Raw genomic sequence first — 20525 nt, forward strand, 5'->3', positions numbered from 1 at the left:
TTGAACCAACGGAAAAAGTAAGTTATCATATTTGGACCAAACTTAAAAAGGTAAGATCATTAATTTATTAATTTCAATATTGCAAAATTAAATTTAATAAAAAAAAATATTTTGTAATAGAATTGATAGAATGATTGAAATGCATGTGGCATATTGGATTGTTCATATTTTGACCAAACTTAAAGGGAAGATCATTATAATTTGTTAATATATATATATATATATTGGATATAATTAAATTCAATGAAAAGCAGATTTTGGAAGTAGAATTCACAAATGGATGGTGATGTATTTGATTCCCGAAAATAATAATAATAATAAAATAATGGTGGTATGTTTGATTTTTCATGTGTATTGATTTTCCAGTTCTATTGACTGATAGAACTTGTTATTGTTTATGAGGAGAATATAAGGGTAAATTAACAAATTCCCTTTTTAATTTCAAGCTTTGTCATATATATATATATATATATATCTTCTTCTATTTTTTAATTTTTTTTTAAAAAAAATGCACATAACTTTGACTTTTTTTTCTTTTTTCTTTTTTCGTACGCTCCTCTTTTTTCTTGGTCAAACCTTAAATTTGGTAATCAACAAGTCTTAATTATTTACAATGTCAAAAATACCTGTGATGTAATAATATTGAATGACATTGTATAATTTATAAATTAACATTTACAAATATCAAATTAGATTAAAAAATGCTCAAAATCCAACAATTCTTATGAAAAAACCCATAAAAACACCCATTATACACATTTAGGATGTTAAATAATACATTCCATAAAATTTTAAGTAAACAAATTTCGCCAAAGTGTTACGAGTGCAAAATTTCAAGGTATTTTCATTTTCCTGCTTGATTTTTTTTTTTCAATTATCTTCTTTATTTTCACATAATTATTAAGTAATGTTAGCTTCCAAGTTCATGGTGTTTTTAACTTATTGTTGATAATTTCTTTTTGGTTCAGTTTTTGTGTTCATTACACTTTCTACTTAGTTGAGGTATTCAACTGTGACTTTTTATTTGCGAAGACTTCCTTTTTCACTCTGTTTTTGTGAGGTATTCAATTGATTTTGTTGATTTTCTTGTTATTTATTATTGATTTTTAGATTAGCAATTCATATGATTTTGTTAATTTTGTTATTTGGTTTTGTTCTTGAATTATCTTCTTCTTCTTTCATAGCTTGTTGTTATATTCATTAATGATAAACTTTCTTATAAATTATAATTCGGTTTTGAGATAATTTTTCTCTCTTTCTTTATTTATTTATTTATTTATTTTTTTGGGTAAAATCCTATACAAATTGTAGATACCAAGCTCTTTTTTTTTTTTTTTTATGCGGATGTATATTTTTTTATGTTACTATGGATGGAATATTTTTTAAGAATTATAGTTACTAAAGCAGGCTTGTGCTTGTGTTCCTCATGTTGGTAATTTTTTTTTTTTAATCTCTATATAAAATCCTACATAGCTTGATGTAAATTAAAGTAGTCCAATATAATTATTATTTTTTGTTTTAATGTTGATCAAAGAATGTATGTTACTTGGAGTCAAATCCTAATTCTTATCATTCTAATTAGGTGGATGGTTTTCCTCATATATATATATATATATATATATATATATATATATATATAACGAATTGGAAGTTGATTATAAAATGGGCATAAAAGCATTAAAAAAAAAGAAAAAAGAGTAGCTTATATATTGTAATTACAACTAAAAAAACCTTCCTTGTTGGAGAAGTAATTTTTCTTTCTCAGTTAACATAGTTCAAAGTTTTCTACCAAAAATAGCAAACAATATTATTGTGACTTGCTACACATCCAAATCTGTTGTTATGAAATAAATATAAAAATGTACTACTGAATTATTGTTTCTAGCCAAATGAGGAGCAAGCGTAATTGATAATCTGAATGCTACAATAAAGAATATAATGAGAGTTTAAAAGATGATAAAAATTTAATTTAAATGTAGTCAGTTTTTAACTTATTGGACTACATGGTCTTATAATGTCCTATAAAAGTTTTTATACTTAAATTGTTATTAATATCTTTTTTATCACTTGGTTTCCTTAAGAATAATATATATCATGTTTATTATGATGTCAACAATTTAGAAATATACGCTTAATTTTAAGTTTTTAACAAAATTTTAAAATATTATTGAACACATACAACGATACAAAATAAGCTTAAAAAAGGTGAGTTTCTAATAAGCTTAAAAAAGTGAGTTTCTATACTTAAATTAGTACTAATATTTTTTATCAATAGGTTTCTTTGAGAATAATATATATAATGTATGTTATGTAGTGAATATCAGCAATTTAAAAATATAGACTACATTTTTAATTCTTTTATTAAAATTTAAAAATATTATTGAATGCGTACAATGATACAAAATAACTTTAAAAATGTTAAACTTAAATGTGAAGAGTAATGCTATGACAATGTTATGATAATATAAATGTAATGAAAATTTACTTTTTAATCATTTTAAACTTTTGAAAGAAAAAATTAATTTATCAACATATTTAGTTCGCAACTTAACAATGATATGCATAATTATTAATGAAATATATATTTCAATAATTATTTGTCAAAATACTCTTCAATTTTTTACTTATTGGACCGCTGGTCTGATAATGTCCTATAAGAGTTATATACTTAAATTATTATATTAATTTTTTATTGCTTATTTTCTTAAGAATTATATATAATGTCTTTTTTGTAGTGGACATCAACCATTGATTAGCTCATTTTTTGAAAATGCAAAATGTATGTTGACAAAAAATGGACAAATAGAGATGAGAATAAACAGTTGTCAACTATATATTTTTTGGAAGGTAAAAGACCTAATATGCAAACATAACTTAAAGACGATAAACAAAGTTTATATAGGTTGATATAAATAATGGTAGTTTACTATGATTGTGATTTTTTTTTTTTTTTTGGGGGATTAGTGTATTCAGTTTGGTCAAATCCTATTTCTTATTATTTAAATCTACGTGGACGATTTTTACAGATATATACAGAGAATTATATGTTAATTGTAAAATGAGCAAAAAGAATGGATAATCAATATATTGTAATTACCTACTTAAAAAACCTTACTTGTTAGAGAAGACATCTCAGTATTGTTTGATTATTAGGGAGAAGAAAAAAAAAATTATTATGAGCATCCTTGTTTTTTTTAGTTCCTTTAACTATTTTCTAACAATAGAGAGAATTTCTTTTTCTCAACTCATACGGTTTGAAATTTTCTACCAATAGCTGCAAACCATATCATTGCCACTTGCTACCCCTCTAAATATATGTTATAAAACATATGCATAAAAGCACTACAAAATTTATTGTTTTTAACCAAATGAGGAGCAAGAGTAATTGATAATTAAATGCTTTAAGATGAAAGTTTAATAGATAACAAACTTGATTTAGGTTTTCGATTCATTGGACCGTATGGTTGTTATAATATACAATAAGAGTTTCTATACTTAAATTATTATTATTACTTTTTATTGCTTGATATTTTAAAAAATAATAGATATAATGCTTGTTTTGCCATGGATATCAACAATTTAGGAATAGGCTAAATTTTATTTTTTTTTAATTAAACTTTAAAAATATTGTTGCATACATATAAGATCCAAAATAAATTTCAACGAGGCTAAACTTACATATAAAGGGGAATGTTATGGCAATGTTATGATAATGTAAATGTAATGATATCCATATAATTTGCATGTTAACAATTATATTCATAATTATGAATTAAATATATTTTTTAATAATTATTTTTTCACAATACACAATTACTAATTGTGTTTAATTTTCAACTCCTTAGATCGCTTGAACCTTATAATATCCTACAAAAGGAACTTCTACACTTAAGTTATTATTTTTTATTTATTTAGTTTGCATTTAAATTATTATTTTTTATTTATTTAGAGGGATGTATTCAATTTAGAGTTTGATGGATTTAAAATGAATTATAAACTTTAAAGGATTTGATGGATTGTTATGAAATTCTACAGACTCCATAAAGATTTTATAAGAATCCAATGAAATCTTTGGATTTAAAGCTGGATTTCATATTGACAATTTTCTTCACAATTTCCCTGTTAAAATCCTTTCAAATCCATTAAAATCCATCATTTTTTTAAAATCTTTTAAAATCAATGACTTTTTAAATACTACCAGATTTTAAAAGAATTCTATAAAGTCCTAATTGAATACATCTAGATTTTAATAAACTTTTATAAAATCCATCAAAATCTGAATTGAATATCATTAGATTTGTATGGACTCTCTTAAAATCTAAATCGAATACCTCAAAACTTTAAAAGACTTTTAAAATCTTTCAAATTCTAAATTGAATACATCCCCCTTAGTTTTTTGAAAAATAATGTGTAATGCATGTTTTGCAGTGGACATCAACAATTGATTAATGCCTTTTTCAAAAAAATGCAAAATGTATGCTGATAAAAAATGAAAATATTGAGATGAGAGTAAAAACTTGTCAAACCATATAGTTTTTGGGAGGTAAAATATCTAGCATGCAAACACAACCTAAAAATAATCAGAATTTCCAAGATATACTACAAAAATAACATTTTATCACAATGAATTTACTTTGTTTTGATTTTTGACAAATAAATTTAGTTATAATAACATTAGAATTGCTATTAAATTGAATTAATATAGCACTTACAAATGCTATTAAAATACAAATCATAAGGTTATTTATAACATTTAGCCTAACACAAAATACTATGAAAAAGTAAAACTTTCTATAGCGTGGATTTTCATAACATTTTTTAAAATGCAATAATATATCTTTTATAGCATTAATCACATGCTATAAAAAACAATATATTACACATAACATAACCTTTCTTCTCAAAGGGGCTTTTTCAATGTGGAGTGATGGAATTAAAATATGGATAGATGTATTCAAATCCTATTTTTTATTTTTTGATGGATATATGTTTTTTATTCATTTGTATTTTCTTGCTAATTTTTTTAAGAGACTACAAAAACTTTTTTTTGAGTCTTCTTATTGGCTTCTCAATTTTGAATTGTCCACAATATTATATATTTACACGTAACATAAACTCAGTCTTATTTCTGAAAAGAGATTCTTCAATATGGTGTGGTAGAACTAGAATATGATCATTGATCAATTGAATACTTCCATCTACAAAAGATTTCCTTGTCAAAGCATTATTATATATTTACACATAATAAAACTTTAGCCCTATTTCTAAAAAAGACTTTTTCAATATGAAGTGGTGGAACTAGAATATGGCAATTGGCCAACCAAACCTTTCAGTCTCCAAGAGACTCCTCTGTGAAAGCATTTATTTCCATTTGCTTTCCCACTATTGACTATTTCTCTAATATGCATTTTTTAAAATCATTTATTTGATATAAAATTGAGTGTTATTGTTTATTAAGTATGTTTTGAGGTCCAATCATAAATATCCTTCAAATTATTTAAGTGATTGAGTCTTAAAATATTACTATGCTATGCTTTTTAACAATTAACTGGATAATTTTCATTGCAAATTTGTAAAATGAATATAAAAAATGGATGGTCATGATATTATAACTAACTAAAACTGTAATTTTTCTTTCTCAGCAAGTATGGTTAGAAGCGTTTTAACAAAAGCAGTAGAGAATGTCACTGTAATATACTACCCTTTAAAATTTGCTATCATGAAACTACACAAAAAAACATTATCCAATTTACTTTCTAGCGAAACAAGGAGCTAAAAATATTGATAATGTGGATGCAATAACAATTTGCAATGAGAGTCTAAGGGATGGGAAATGTGATTTAACTGTTTTCAATTTTCCACTTATTGGACCTCGTGGGGCCTCATGATATTATGTAAAAGCTTCTAAAATCAAACTACCAATTTTTTTTAATTATTATTTGGTTAATTTTTTTTAAAACTAATATTATAGTGTATATTTTATAATTTGCAATGCACATCAAGCTTTGATTGGATCATTTTTTTAAAAATGAAATGGTTATGTTGAGAAGGAGGAATAATAGAGCTAAGAGTATATGTCAGGTATCCATATCCCAATATAATTTAAAGACGATTCTCAAAGTTTATTTCAATAAAGATGAATATCCATGATACAGTAACAAAAGAACTCTCAAGGATATTGAATTTAGTGTATATAAAAGTTTTATGTTAAGGTTTAAAACTATTTGGGACAAAAATATGGATTTTTTTTTACTCTTCCAAAAAAAACCTAAAACTTGGTTTCCATGAGAATTCTATGACGCAGAAAAAATGGGCTGAATTGCTACAGTTTTACTCCACCAGGAGTGACAATAAGATGATTAGCTTGAAAAACTATATGAGTAGGATGAAGAAGGGCAGAAAGATATCAATTACATAACTTGTGAGAACAAGAAGACTGTTGACAACTCCTTCCTTGAGAAGCTAAAGGAGAGGATTATGAAGTAAAAGAAGATGCTAGTTTGGTTATACAAGATTTAATATTATTTGACGATAAAATTTCATTAGATACACTAAGTACCTTTTTTTTTTTAAAGCTATATGCACTAAGTACTTTATAAATATTCTTTTTGTGTTATTTTTAATAATGAATTAATGTAACATCTGGTGACATTTTTAATTGTCAATATTTATTTTTAAGTGTCAATTTCAAATGTTACTACACAAAATAATTAGTTTTATTTAGTGATATTTTATATCTTCGAATGAGATTTAAAAATGTCATTAATAATTTTTTTAATGACATTTAGCTTGTCATTATAACTTTTAGTTACACAAAGTTTGACTAATTAAGAGAATCAAAGTTTGTAAAAGAGAATTCAAACTATAAAGAAAGTATACGCAATTATTAAAAAATAAAAAGTGTATAAAGGGGAAAAAAAAAAAAAACTTGTAACTGAAAATGGAAGTTTGAGCAATTTACTTGAGAATATAATTAAATATTCACAAAGGAGTTTAACCAATTCCTTATAACATAAATTCTTGACTAAAATTGTATATCCGTAAGGACCACACATCCTTTACAATGATAAATTCTTGTTTGACTATAACATTTACGTAGCACCTCCTTTGAATATTATATATATATATATATATATATTATAAAAAATTTAGCTTTCAATTAAGACAAATATTGGAACATAATAAGTGGCAATAAATAACATCTTTTGTTTTAAAGTAACTATATTATTAATTTACTTTGTCAACAAAAAAACTATATATTAGTTTACTCTAATGGTTTGTTTGGTAAAATGGAAAATATTGAATGAAACTGATTCCCAAAAATTAGTTTGCTAAGACTTAGTTTTTTGATAATGAGTTTTCTTAGTATTTTTTTTTGTAATGTTTGGTTGATTATAGAAGAAAATAGGACTTATAAGTAATTAAATAAATTTGTGTATTAAAATTAAAAGGTAAAATTATATTTAAAAAAATATGTAAAACTAATTTTCTAGAGAATTTTAAAATAATATCTATGTGGGAGGGTATTTTCTATCTCAGTTTTCCACATTGTGAAATTTATTTTCTCTTGTAACCTATAAATTCCTCATTTTAAAAATTATCAAAATAAAAAAAAAATTTACTTTTTTAGAAAGTTTTAAATTCCCACTAATTTTGTCATTACCTAAACACCTCATAAGATTCTTCATTTTTTTACTATTTGGTTATTAAGTATATTTGGTATTGATGAATGTATCATAATCTTTATTCACAAGCTTAATCTAGTGGTAAAAACAAATGAGAATGTTCCTTTAGATCTAGAAGTTTGAATGATCCCCCTTTTCAGTTGTAATGAGTTTAATATTGACTAAAAAAGTGTATCATAATCTACACAATGAATAGTGATTTATTTCTAACTTAAGCTTCAAAAAATAAATAAGTATTGATGAAAAAATAAATAAATATTTAGACACTTGATATGCTTAATTACCTAATTTTTAGGCTAGAAAATTAAGATCTATTATTGTTTTCCTCTTGTGGTAAGGAATGGCAAGAGTTTATGGATTACCTACCATATTGTGCTTATCTGGATGGCAAAGCCTTTAGGAGGAAGAACAGGGACACGACTCATTCTATACTTGACTAACGATGTTTTGACAAAATTAAAAGGGGGGAAAAAAAAAAATCAAATAATAAGGGATTCTTCTCCAGCCTTATGGAATTTGGCTTTATTTCTTTCTAATTATTTTGGAGATGTCAATTATACACCTAGAGGATTGCAAATGATAGAGAATAATGATGTTAAACTCAAAGGGTATAAACCATTGGAGATGTAGATGATATTTTTGAATTTAGTGGTGTATGACTGAATTTAAGTCAAATCTCAGGGCAACAAAATGATTTAATCCAAAAAATAAATAATGGAAAAAAGGTTAAAACTTATTACCAACCGTATGAAAAATTGACATATAGCCATGATAACAAGTCTTCTGAATTTGGCTCGAGCAGGAATTTTAAATTATCAGATTAGTCCTATTGGAGTATCTGAGATTCTGAATGGTAGTAATGTAAGGTTGAAAGCATATCTCAATTGGGCAAGAAAAGAATGCTTTGTAGCAAAATTTCTTTATGTGCATGAAATGGTTCTGACCTACTGATTAGGCTTGGAACAAGAAGTACCATGAAAGCAAATGAAATATTACAGAAATTAGTTTCCAAAGAGATTAAAAGTGTCGTTTGGACATGAAAAGTGAATAAGATGAGGCAGATGATTATTAGCCTCTCCGTGATTGGTTTCAACTGGTTTTGCAGATTATGCATGATTCTAGTTGATTAGGACGATAGAAAATCGAAAATGTTCCGGGTTTGGGAGTTTTTTGCTTGTTCAATCACTCTTAAGACTTCAGAAGTTGTTTATATGTAGTTTTACTTGCCTTCAAGATTGCAACATGATTTCTTCCTAATAAGCCATGCTACATATGAATTCTAATATATGCTTTGCCATTTTCTTTCAAGCCCAAGTCAAAAACAATAAATTATGAACTCTGCATTGTTCTCTGAAATTAAGGATAACTGCATAAATGACTCTTATGAAACAGAATATGAGACAATCGAGGTTTCAAAAGAAATTTCATACATTGAAAAGGAAACTAAATCTGAAAGATTTTCTTTGACACTTTCATTTTGGACATAACATTTTTCTAGTAAGTTTTTTCTCCTTCAACAATATTTCCCTCCCTGCCCCCTTTTGCAAGTAAACGTCTGATAATATCAAAAACATGCATAACTTTCTTCAATGCTTATGTTTCTACTGTAATTTACAGGATATTGAACTTCGCCTTCTTAAAAATTTCAGGTATTTCACTGATTTTTTGACAAAACACTTGTGTGGTGAGTTGTAGTCTGAAGAAGCTTGTTATCTGTGACTAAGAACAAGCTGTTGCTCATATTGGCTTCATTTGATACCAGCTGACCGAAGCCATAGTTTACAATATTCTTCTGGGGAAGTCCATGCCTCTAAGAAAATAGTAGCACAATTGAGAATATTACTGAATGCTTGTAAGTTCATTGTTGAAATCTCAAGCTAATGACTTTGTACAATAATGTTTGATGTGCTAGTACATACTAGAGTTTAAGTTTTGTATAAGAACCAGAATCTTTCAAAGAAAATCTTTGCCACATAATTTTAAAGTCAGATTCAAGATCAAGTTTTGCTTAGCAGAAAAGATATATAGTCAAGATGAATAAACGATAATAAAAAGAGAACTACCACTCCCCGCTGCCTCCTCACGTGCATCCACAAGTTTAATATCTCATTTTTGCACAAGGGCTTTACCAGATAATCAGTTGCACCAAGTTTGAGGAATTTGTGAATAAGAAAGAATTCATCTCCTGTTGGCATCACTAGAAAAAGATTTTGAAAAAAAAAATTATTAATAATAAAAATTTACCTTTCCTTTCTTTTTTGAAGAATCTACATATATGGTTGAAGAAAAGAACAGATTAGCAAGCTTACTGATTACTGGAATGTGTTGGAAATCTTTATCCTGCATTATGTATTTCAACATCTTCATGCTTGTCTCTATAGGAAGGTCAATTGCAGTTAGTATGAGGTCAATGTACGACCCTTCAGAATTCAGAGCATCAATCACCTCCATAGCTGATCTAACTGAAATTACTGTATCAAAACAGGCTTCTAGAGTCATAATATGAATATTCGCTAAAGAAGTGTAAGGATTAATAGAAAAGCTTGATATTTATGAAGATTTCTTTAGCTCAAATACCATACTTGGTTCCTCAACGAAAGGAAAAAGAAAGAAAAAGAAAATAAATACCATTACATACTTTTTATTGAAACTTTTCCTTTTTTTCCCTAATTGGTTCCAAACTCTTAAAAATAAAGAAAAAAAAAAAAATCTCTGAGATGGTAAATGAATTATAAGGTTTTTTTATATGCAGTTATATCGAAACATAGATATGTGAAATAAAATATTTAGGGGTAATTTGTACTGATGCAGAGGAAAATATCAACCTTTACCTAAATATCCCTGGAAGTTCTAATGAATAGACTTTTTTGAACCATAAGGTTGGTAGACTTTGCCCCAACTAGGGAATACACCAATTACACCAAACTTTCATATATAACTACTTTGCAAACTAAACAGTCTTCTGAATCATTATAAGGTTTCTTCTGCTGAACTAGTAAAATCACCAATTTACTTCTTCTGAAGAACTGCTATATTTTCCAAAACAAACTAATGCCTGAGAGAAATCAGGAAAATTCAGAAACTATTTACTAATCTAAGAAAAAAATTATCTTATTAGAACATGGGTTTGAGACTTTTCCAGATTAATATATTTCTCTGATAAACTATGGTTAAAAACTCTGTAACTCCCCAGAAGAAGAATGATTTTAGAACTTGAAACATGTATCTGCATAAAGCATTAGAAAATTTTATTTTTTAATGACATTGTTGATGAGCACTGTACCAAAAAGAAACATAGGAAAGCTAAACTGAAAACAAAAGAAAGTGGTGGCATTGATACCTTGATAGGAGCAATTTGTCAGTAACTTGGTGATCTCTTTACAGCTTTCAGCATCAGGGTCACACAGCAAAATTTTCAGCTTACTACAATCAATGTAAGCGCTAAAGTTGTTGGTTTTATCAAAGCTGATACAACCATAATGCCTGCTGCTCATGTCAATCTGCTTGCCCTTCTCCATTGCAAAAACAAAAATCAATACTAAGATTAGGATACAAACCCACTTATAAGCCGCTAAGTTTCAAGGACTTATATGTAGTACCCAACCAAAAGTGTGGTCAGCCAAATAGTTAGGCCTACTTGGCCAACCTCATTGTTTTAAATTTCCTCCAATTTGTACTTTCTCTCCCTCTGCGATCCTTAAGAAACAAGTAACTTTTATCCATGTCAAAACTTACAAGATCAATCATAAGTTCCAACTTGTTAACGTGTTTAACATAGATTTTTTAGATTTTTTGAATAGATTTATTTAATTAATATATGTATATTAAACTCTGTATTTTATATAATATAAAAATAGAAAAAAGAAAAAATAGAAATAATCAACCATAAATATCTCCTAACCATCCCATCAAATAAGTGGAAGACTCGTTAAATTGTGAAACGTTACCTTGCCATAATGTGATATGCTTCCAATGCCAATAAAAGGTCACCCATCTAATAGTATTTAACATCCAGAAAACTGTCAAATAAAATGCATCCCAAGTCAGCCTCATACAATAACTCTCCTAACTCTATTGTATGTTTTGTTTCATTTGTTATAGAACAATCACAAACACTTTTTTTCATTATTGATCCACTATGTTGGGATCCATAAGCAATGACAATTGCTCTATAAAGACTCGCTTTTGCTACGGCTCCAGTGGGTTCCCTTAACCAAGCCGTTGTCTATAAGTCGCTGGCTCATTCTTCAACACACACACCATCAGAGCCCTGCTCTCCTCCCCTGCTTGGGAGCTTACGATTTCATATTCTATTTCACTCCCCCATGGCTGTCTTTTCACCTTTCCCATGTCTTAGTAATTCAGATTAAACCCAAGTTTCATCATATCCACGTTAGAGCATTGAAAAGAAAGATTACAAACTGTTGTCTCATGGGTGTTACCCTGTACCAAAAGGCTGTCATATTATATGTATTGATTTCTAAATAGTATATGATACTGTATACAAAAATATAATATTAACAATCAATTCAACTATAGTCTTAATTTTTTTTTAAAAAATATTGTTTCTAAGACTCAACTAAATAATGGAATCAATTAATTCATGTATTACATTTCCTGAAGGTTTTATTCAAATATTAATTGTATTCCTATTGTAATTTCTTTGTTACAACCAAACATTACCTAAGAGTTCAGGGTTTGTTTTGAAAATATTTATACGAATAGGGCATACAGCGGATGTTGGTTTATTTGAACTAAACAAATTCTAAATCAATTGTTTTTTGCGACGATGGTTCAAAGTACTCATATATATATATATATATATAATTTTTCTATCATGGCAATGTCACCCACATCATATAAACACTTACTTTAGCCAAAAAAAAAAAAATATATATATATATATATATATATATATATATATATATACTCCTTATATGTGCTTAATTGTAGCCAAATGCATATGATGTGGACGACGTTACGCATAATAGCATTATTATATATAAATATATTTTGTATTTAAATTATTTGAAATGCTTTACAACTTAAACATACACCTAGATTCCAACTTTGACACATTGCTTTGAAAAGGATATAATATTCTTTACCAATCACTTTAAGCCTGAAAGCTATATAAACTACCGGAAAGAATTCACCAAAGTTTTTGTTGGCACATCTTTAAGTTGAATGAACCTAAACAATTACGCTAATATTTAATTAGCCACTGAAAAATAGAGACAGAACGTTCCCTATATTTCTTTATTATTTCTAACTTGAAATTACTATGATAAAGTGCAATTCTTGAACTTCAATTTATGCTACATATTCCATAGCTATTATGGTTTTGATTGAGAATTCTTCCAAGACTGAGTCAGATCCAAATGATAAGAACTTTACATCTTTATAGGACATGAATTCGGAGTATCAATCATTTTCTTATGGTCCCTTTTGGAATAAAGAATGGTGGTGATATTTTACATATTCATTTTGTGGAAGAGGCAAAAAAGGTTAAAGTTAATTAATACAGAGCTTGACTTTCATTTGCCTGGTTTGTCTGGATAGGGTGTTGTTTTTTAAACTCAAGTTGATCAGATAAAAATGCAAACCATGGCCCACCTTGAACTAGACATCTTGCACTTGATTAATTTTTGAATTGTTTTTTGAGTAAAGAACTTTCACATTCATGCAAATTTATCAAACCAGAGGAATATCCATGTTTTCCATTTCTGTCCTTGGCTTGGCTTGAAGGAAAAATCTATTTTTAAATATAATATATTTAGAATACTAATATTATTAATATTACCAAGATACTTACAAAATTTATTGATTAAATTATATTTTTTTAATTTATTTTTCCATTAAAAAGTTCACCTTCTCGTATAATTACGTGCCTTATCGAAACAATACTATCTTCTTCCTTTCTACATATTTCCAAATTGCCTTCCTTACCTCAAACATGTTAAAAACTCTAAATTATCATACTCATTTAAACCGAGTGTACGGGCAGACAATAAATAATGCAATAAAAATTTAATAAATTGGCTAAAAGATAGGCTCACAATATACCCTTTTTTTATTTATTATTTATTTTTGGTAATATTTTTGTTTGGTTCAAAAGATTATCCAACCTAAAAATCTATAAAATTGTGGATGTTAAAATCCAGTCAAAGAGTATCTCTGTCAGTGGCGGTCTGAAATCAATCAAAACAATTATACCATCTGTAAAAATAATAATAAAAATAAAAATAAAAAGAAGAGAAAAGCCTTCGTGGGAAAATGTCTGAATATTTTTTTTCAATTTTAAGCATATTTATAAGCTGCATATTAGATGAAAGAATTCAAAGAAGCAAAATAAATAAACCTCTACAAATCAGCTTTCCATATAAATTGAATATCAAATTTTTGCATTGATATCTCATATACATCAGTATTCCCAGCTTCCTATCCAAATATTGTAACCACTGACCAATAAAAGAAGCTATGTTGTACGTAATCGACTTACAAGTTTTACAAAGAAATAAATCAGAGATCCCATATCTCTTATATCTATTACGAATGGATAATCAATTTTTTTGCCACCAACCGAAGTCCTGCACTTTGCTGATAATCATAAGACTCCAAGGAGAAGAATGCATCGACGAAGGTCCCTTTCGGGAACAAAGACATAAGTTCTGAAGCATCAAATTTACTAAATGCTCGTCTTTGCACAGAACCAGAACATTCTTTTTGATAGATCTCAGTTGCATATATTGCAATTTGTCCACATACTGCAGTTAGTATGCTGCAGTACCAGAAAAAAGAGCAAATAATATTTCAGGTACCGATCAAAGAAATATCAACAAGGGAAAATATATTTATAAGACTCTAGTTTACATTACCAGGCAAGAACATGAATATATCAAACAAAGTATGACACGCTATTTACCCAAAAAAAAAAAAGAAAGTATGACACGCTTTTGAGTTTATAACTAATATCAACGGGTCAGCTTGCAATGTTCCACCACATCTACAAACTCTACATTTAAAATAACCAACTAAATGAACAAGGCCAAACGATCTAACTTTTTAATCCCTGTTACTTGGAAATGCTCCTTGAAAAGACACAACTGATTAATAAAACTCAGATGGAAGAGAAGGAACAACCAAGGGTACCAACTAGTTAATGCATACCAATTACATATTTTGGGACCTTTAATTTTCATTTTTCTATTTAAACAGCTAAAATGCTATTTTCCTTATCAGAGAAACTGCAAGGGAGAGGAAAAGTGAACAACAAGGTGAAATACTTACTGCAACCTCACAGTAGGATAGTTGACGTAGCCATCTTTTCGAGTCACAAGAGGCCTCCAATCAGAGTTACCGCCACAATCCAAATAAAACTTCCGTGCAATGTCATCACATGAATCAAGAACCCTAGATAGACTTTGTGGTACGTCAACCACAAAATTCAAGCGTGGACGGCCAGCATTATCAGTAAACCTCGCATTAATTCCAAAACGCACTTTCAGATGATGACAACAAAGTTGTAAAGCAATATCTTTGTGCAATAACTTTATCCTTTGAGTCCCACGATATAATGGAACTAGGGAAGCACTGATAGAAGGAATAAAAACTGCATCAGGTCCTAGAAATACAGTAGAGCTGTCACAACCCTCATAGACAGCAGTAGAGGAAGGTATTTCAGATGACTCTGAAATGGATTTCTCTTCCATGGAAACATTTGGCTGATGGCACTCTGCTGGAATTTCATGTCTAAGTTGGGTCATGTTAAAAGTCTCTGGACGAGAAGTGCTACTAGGTTCAGCCATATCAATGGCCTCTCCCTGATCCTTAGAAGATGATGTTATGGCATTTCCAGAGCTTAAATTTGATGAGGAGGTATTCCTGTTTGTGCCAGCTGCCTCAGGAGATGATTTCCAATTACTACGACTTCTGGTAATTGCATTTGGAGAAACCCAACTGTTCGTTGTCAATACATTTGGAAGGCTAGATTCCTGTAATTATTCCAGATTACAGTTAATTACAAAACCAATCTTATAAGACCTGACAGTCTATCATCTTCAGGACTAAACTCTTGTTCAAAGGCACCAGGATGATAATCCTTGTCAATCAAAGAACAAATTTTTAGTTTCAAAAAACAAATGGGTCGAGTAGAATTGCAAGCAAGTAAATTGCCGAAGTACAGCCAAATATGACAACTGATTAATATTAACAATCCAATCAGTCTCTTTACATGAGGCCTAGCCTACTCAGTTTTCGGTATTTCAGTAGTTGTCAAGAAAAAAATGCTTCAGAAGTTAACTTGCTAATATGATTTCCCATATCACATAGGAAATCGTATATTAAATGCATTCAGCCAAATAAGTCCAAGAGGAGAATTGAGAAACAGACTGTAGAAAATATGGGCAAAGCAAAAACAGGAATTCTGGTTCACTTGGGAACCATGGAATGTCCTATATGACTCCTAGCAATAACAGACAAGCATATGAAAGACAATAACAGAGGTAAAAGAAAGTCTGGAGATGGAACACTACGTTAGCAGCTTATCTGATGACTGGCAATAAAGACCAAAATAAACCATCAAAGAAGACACATGTAAAGTGAAAAAGAGAAACCAACCAAAAGAACTCTAAGCACGGTAATGGATTATCAACTCAAGGATGGGCAATTTCTATAGCTATTAAAGCTATAAAGTTACCAAGAATAAAACTGTTGCACAATATTTGATTATAAAGTTACCAAGAATAAAACTGTTGCACAATATTTGAGAACTTCGAGATTCATGCGGACATCATCCAAGCTCCTAAAGAATTTTTTAAAGAAAGGATTAGTTTAATGAAACCTAATTGAAAACAAGAAGTAATATCACTACAAAATAGGTTTGCAAATGTACCTGTGTGTCTGCTGTCCAAGCCCAAAATAGGTTGCAAGAGTGGCCATCTAAAATATATGTAATGTATCAGCATTCATATGTTAGCATTAGTTAAAAGTTACAAAAACTGCACTATTATTCAGCCTCAAAATTCCAAAACTTGAAGCCACAAAAAATAATGGGAAATCACAAAACACAAGACACAGATAATATTATATGTTCACAGAAAAGACCTTGTATGTGCCAACTAGCTGAATTCGCAAAATGTAGAAAGGTTCATATTTTATTTGTTTGTTCATTCATGAACCTCAATTACATGCAACAGAAGATGCAAATTCCAAGTTATGGTGAAGGATGGGAAACAGACTCTCACTTGAGATTCCAATCCATCCATGCAACCTATCTATGTGAATGCGATCAATTTAGTCAAAGTCTCACAAAAAAACCATAGACAGTAACCTTCTTGATGTTATTTTACACTAGCAGAATTAAGACAACCAAAAGCATATTTGGATCAGTTCTGTAATTATCCTTTTTCATTTTACCACATTTTACAAATAAACAACTTCACTTAAAGCAAGAGAAAGAGTTAAAAGATACCTTCATGTCACCAGCTCTCCTTCCAAACCGCTGAGTCAACAATGCCAATGAATCAATCATACCCTTAGGCTCTGGTGCTGGCCTACCAATATCAGCAAATGCATCCCGAATCCGAGCACAGTCAAACTTGATTATGTTATGACCTGCCCATATCCTCCCTATACATAACCCACCAAAAACAATCATATCATATTTAAAACAAATAGAAAGAAATAAGAAAAAGAATTCAGCGTACTTAACAGAAAATAATAATAATAATAATAATAATAATAATAAGTATAATAATAATAATAATAATAATAAATACAAAGCATAATGCTCCATCGTATAGCCAATAAAATGTCAAACAAGCATTGATTTGTTTTCAATAAGAACTTCGCCTTTCATTTCTTATACTCACATAAAATACAATAATTTTGCAGGATCAACCCCAGTATAGTTGTCTGGATTTACTTGTGGATTTTAATTTTCTTCTTTCCGCCCCACAAAAAAAAAAAAAAAAAAAAAAAAAAAAAAAAAAAAAGAATCCATGAAAACCAAGAATAAAAAAGGGAATAAAGCGAGATTGAGCGAATGTTGCAAAATTCTGTTACCTCCAAACATTTAAGATTTATGAAGTTGGAGTGGGAACATAAAATCAAATTTATATTAATTTCGTTCATTTTATCGCAACCAAACAGAATTTTAAGCTCTATCCTTGTTCCCTTGGTCTATCCTTTTTCCCTTGGTCCATGAAAATCAAATTTTTTTTTTTTCCCCTCTTTAGGAAGAATAAATAAAAACCAAGACCCACTTGGCTAAACCTAGCTGCTATTCAGTCAAATATAAGGAAAACGACGACTCAACAACAAAAAGTTCTCGCAAAAAGAGAAAGAGAATAAAGAGAGAGCTTTATCAAAGCTAATTTTACAAAGTTCTGTTAACTCCAAAAGTTTAAGATTTCTTAACCTGGAGTGGACAAAATGAAATTTCACATTTTATATTAATTTCCTTCATTTTCTCAGCAACTAAACAGAATTTAAGCTCTACCCTTGTTCCCTTAGTCCATGACAATATCAGTTTTTTTTTTTTTTTTTTTTTTAATAATTTTCTAAAAAAAAAAAAAAAAAAAGAGACAAAACCTTGGAGAATGTCGTAAACCCTGTCGGCAATCTCAAGGAAAGAAGGGGCCGAAATGACTGCGTCTCTGGTAATGCCGTTGCAGCGTACGGACAAGGAGGAGATGAGGGAAAGGTGGGCGGGTCGTACCAGAGTGGAGTAGCTCTCGAGCTCCTCCAGCTTCCTTGGGCAAACCAGGATCGCCCCGAATTCAATTATGGTAAACCCCTGTCCGGGTCGGGTCGGCACTGTGGTTTCGACGTCGAAGAAGGCGATTTCCGATCGGTCTTCGCTCTGACCCATTTGATGGTAAACCAAAAAAAAAAAAAAGACTTACTTACCAAGTTAGATACAGAGAGAGGATAAGAAGAAGAAGAATAAAAAAGGGTTAGTTTTGAAAATTGAAGATGAAAACCCGCCAAGTCGACTTTTTATAAACATCTTGGGTTGCTTCGTGGGGTGGTTTCCTTATTAAATGAAATTCTTGATGTTTGCCTTTATTGGCCCATTTTCTGACCCGCTTTTAGTTTTTTTTTTTTTTTTAAATACAAAATGTAAATTTTTTTAAAACTTCTTAATTTTTCTTAATTCATATGTATATATACGGAAATTTTATGATGAGGAATGAGGATTACAGTATTAGTGATGGTTTTTTATAGTATTAACGACGATTTTTTAGAAAATCATTACCAATACTATGAAAAACCATCACTAATATTGTGGCCTATATAAAAACCGTCCGCATCATAGACGGACAATATATATATATATATATTTATATATTGTTTTTGAATGAATAAAAAAGATAATAGTGAATTTTCATTATAAATTGTAAAATTATAAAGGAATGATACTAGAGTTACCGATACCAAATTGCTTACAAAACAGTTAGATGTTATTATTTGATTTTCTTCATATTTAATTACATTATATCATTTCAAACTTTTTCTTTGTTTTGTTTTCTATCTCACTATTTTTTCTTTTTTCCACTTGTAATTAAATATAGGCTAAGAGCCAGTGGTCTATACCACTGTGATCCGAAATTCATTTTCAATATTCCTCTGCATTTTATTCACTGTAATTTACTATATACCAAAAGAAGTATAATTTATAATGGATTTTTTTTTTCTATAAAAGAATTTATAATTGTTTAAGAGAATTAAGTTTTTAATTATTATATTAAAATAAAATCAAACAACTCTAGTGGGCCGGGGCTCCAACATCAACAACCAATAGTGGATGGATTTATTATAAGAAATCCAAGTATATTTAGTGGGATTTGGAATATATTCTAGTTCGTTGCCTGCACGCAGTTACAAAGAAAGGTAGAGAAAAGCCAGGCTCTAACTCCTTCCACGGCAGGCAAGGGACATTTTAGCAAAGCTATGCTTATTGTGAACATGAGGGTCTTTGCCTTTGCTTTTTTTTTTTTTGTCTCAACTCCTCTGAAAAATCCATCATAATTTACAGACAATATACTTTTGAAATTTGAATTGGTTTGCTGTTTGGGAGGGATATGGGTTTTACATGACTTTATTCAGGTTAGTGACTAAGAATTCAATTTCTTTGATTCAGGATCCATCGTTTTCATAACATTATATGATTGCTTTTTTGAATTGACCAAATTAGGAAGCATTATTCTGGAAGCAGATTCTGTTAACCGGTATATTTAAACGTGGTTATGCTAATTAAGCAACTCATTGATAGGTTATTAAGTTTGCTTTTTCTTGTTCTACTATACAATGATATATTAAAATATATCAAACAAGTCCAATGGGCCATTCATCAAGGTCAAATGGGCCGGGACTCCAACATGAACAAGGTAGAGTAGATGGATTAATAATTTATTTAAGAAATCCAAATCCAAGAAGGAAGTAAAATGAAGTAGTGGGATTAGGAATTATTCCAAATTTATTTCCATCCCCGCACGCATTTACAAAGAAGGCTTGAGAAAAACCAATTTAGCAAACCTATAATTGTAGTGAACAAGAGGGCCTTTGCCTTTGCCTTTGCCTTTGCCTTTGTCCCTACTCTACTTTATACTCTTTGTTTGTACAGAGAATATACTTTTTGAAATTTGGAGCAGTGTGGTGTTTAACCTTTATGGGTAGCGTTTGGCACTATGCATAAACCATCCTGTATTGCTATAAACAATACAGTACAACTTTAGTGCAAAGGCCAAACACACTTTTCAAAGTTGCACAAAATGCGTGCTTGCCTACCTTATATCCTGCACTATTAGACCCAACCCCCCTTGCTAAGTTGACCAA

General features: G+C 29.2%; 2 protein-coding genes across 4 annotated transcripts; both read right to left on the reverse strand.

The window, feature by feature from the left end:
• Positions 1-9004: 9004 nt before the first annotated feature.
• On the reverse strand, positions 9005-11363 carry LOC107419201 (two-component response regulator-like APRR1). Of its 3 annotated transcripts, none has more exons than XM_016027946.4 (4): positions 11026-11363; positions 9995-10156; positions 9815-9882; positions 9005-9495 (listed from the first exon to the last, which is right to left on the reverse strand). In XM_016027946.4, exons 1-4 carry the CDS (start codon positions 11201-11203, stop codon positions 9340-9342), a joined length of 564 nt encoding a protein of 187 aa, XP_015883432.3. In that variant the 5' UTR covers positions 11204-11363; the 3' UTR covers positions 9005-9339. The 3 variants fall into 3 exon arrangements, with proteins under 3 accessions (XP_015883432.3, XP_015883430.3, XP_048330017.2); XM_016027944.4 differs by having other exon boundaries at positions 9749-9882; positions 11026-11347; XM_048474060.2 differs by having other exon boundaries at positions 9749-9882; positions 9995-10911; positions 11026-11164.
• Positions 11364-14037: 2674 nt separating this feature from the next.
• LOC107419185 (protein NEN1) lies at positions 14038-18660 on the reverse strand. Its single transcript, XM_048474059.2, has 6 exons — positions 18279-18660; positions 17158-17315; positions 16579-16625; positions 16425-16488; positions 14976-15679; positions 14038-14466 (listed from the first exon to the last, which is right to left on the reverse strand). The coding sequence occupies exons 1-6, from the start codon at positions 18556-18558 to the stop codon at positions 14235-14237; spliced, it is 1485 nt and encodes a 494-aa protein (XP_048330016.2). The 5' UTR covers positions 18559-18660; the 3' UTR covers positions 14038-14234.
• Between the last annotated feature and the right edge of the window lie 1865 nt (positions 18661-20525).

This window comes from Ziziphus jujuba, chromosome 2, assembly GCF_031755915.1.
Source record: "Ziziphus jujuba cultivar Dongzao chromosome 2, ASM3175591v1".
In the NCBI taxonomy this organism is placed as follows: domain Eukaryota; kingdom Viridiplantae; phylum Streptophyta; class Magnoliopsida; order Rosales; family Rhamnaceae; genus Ziziphus; species Ziziphus jujuba.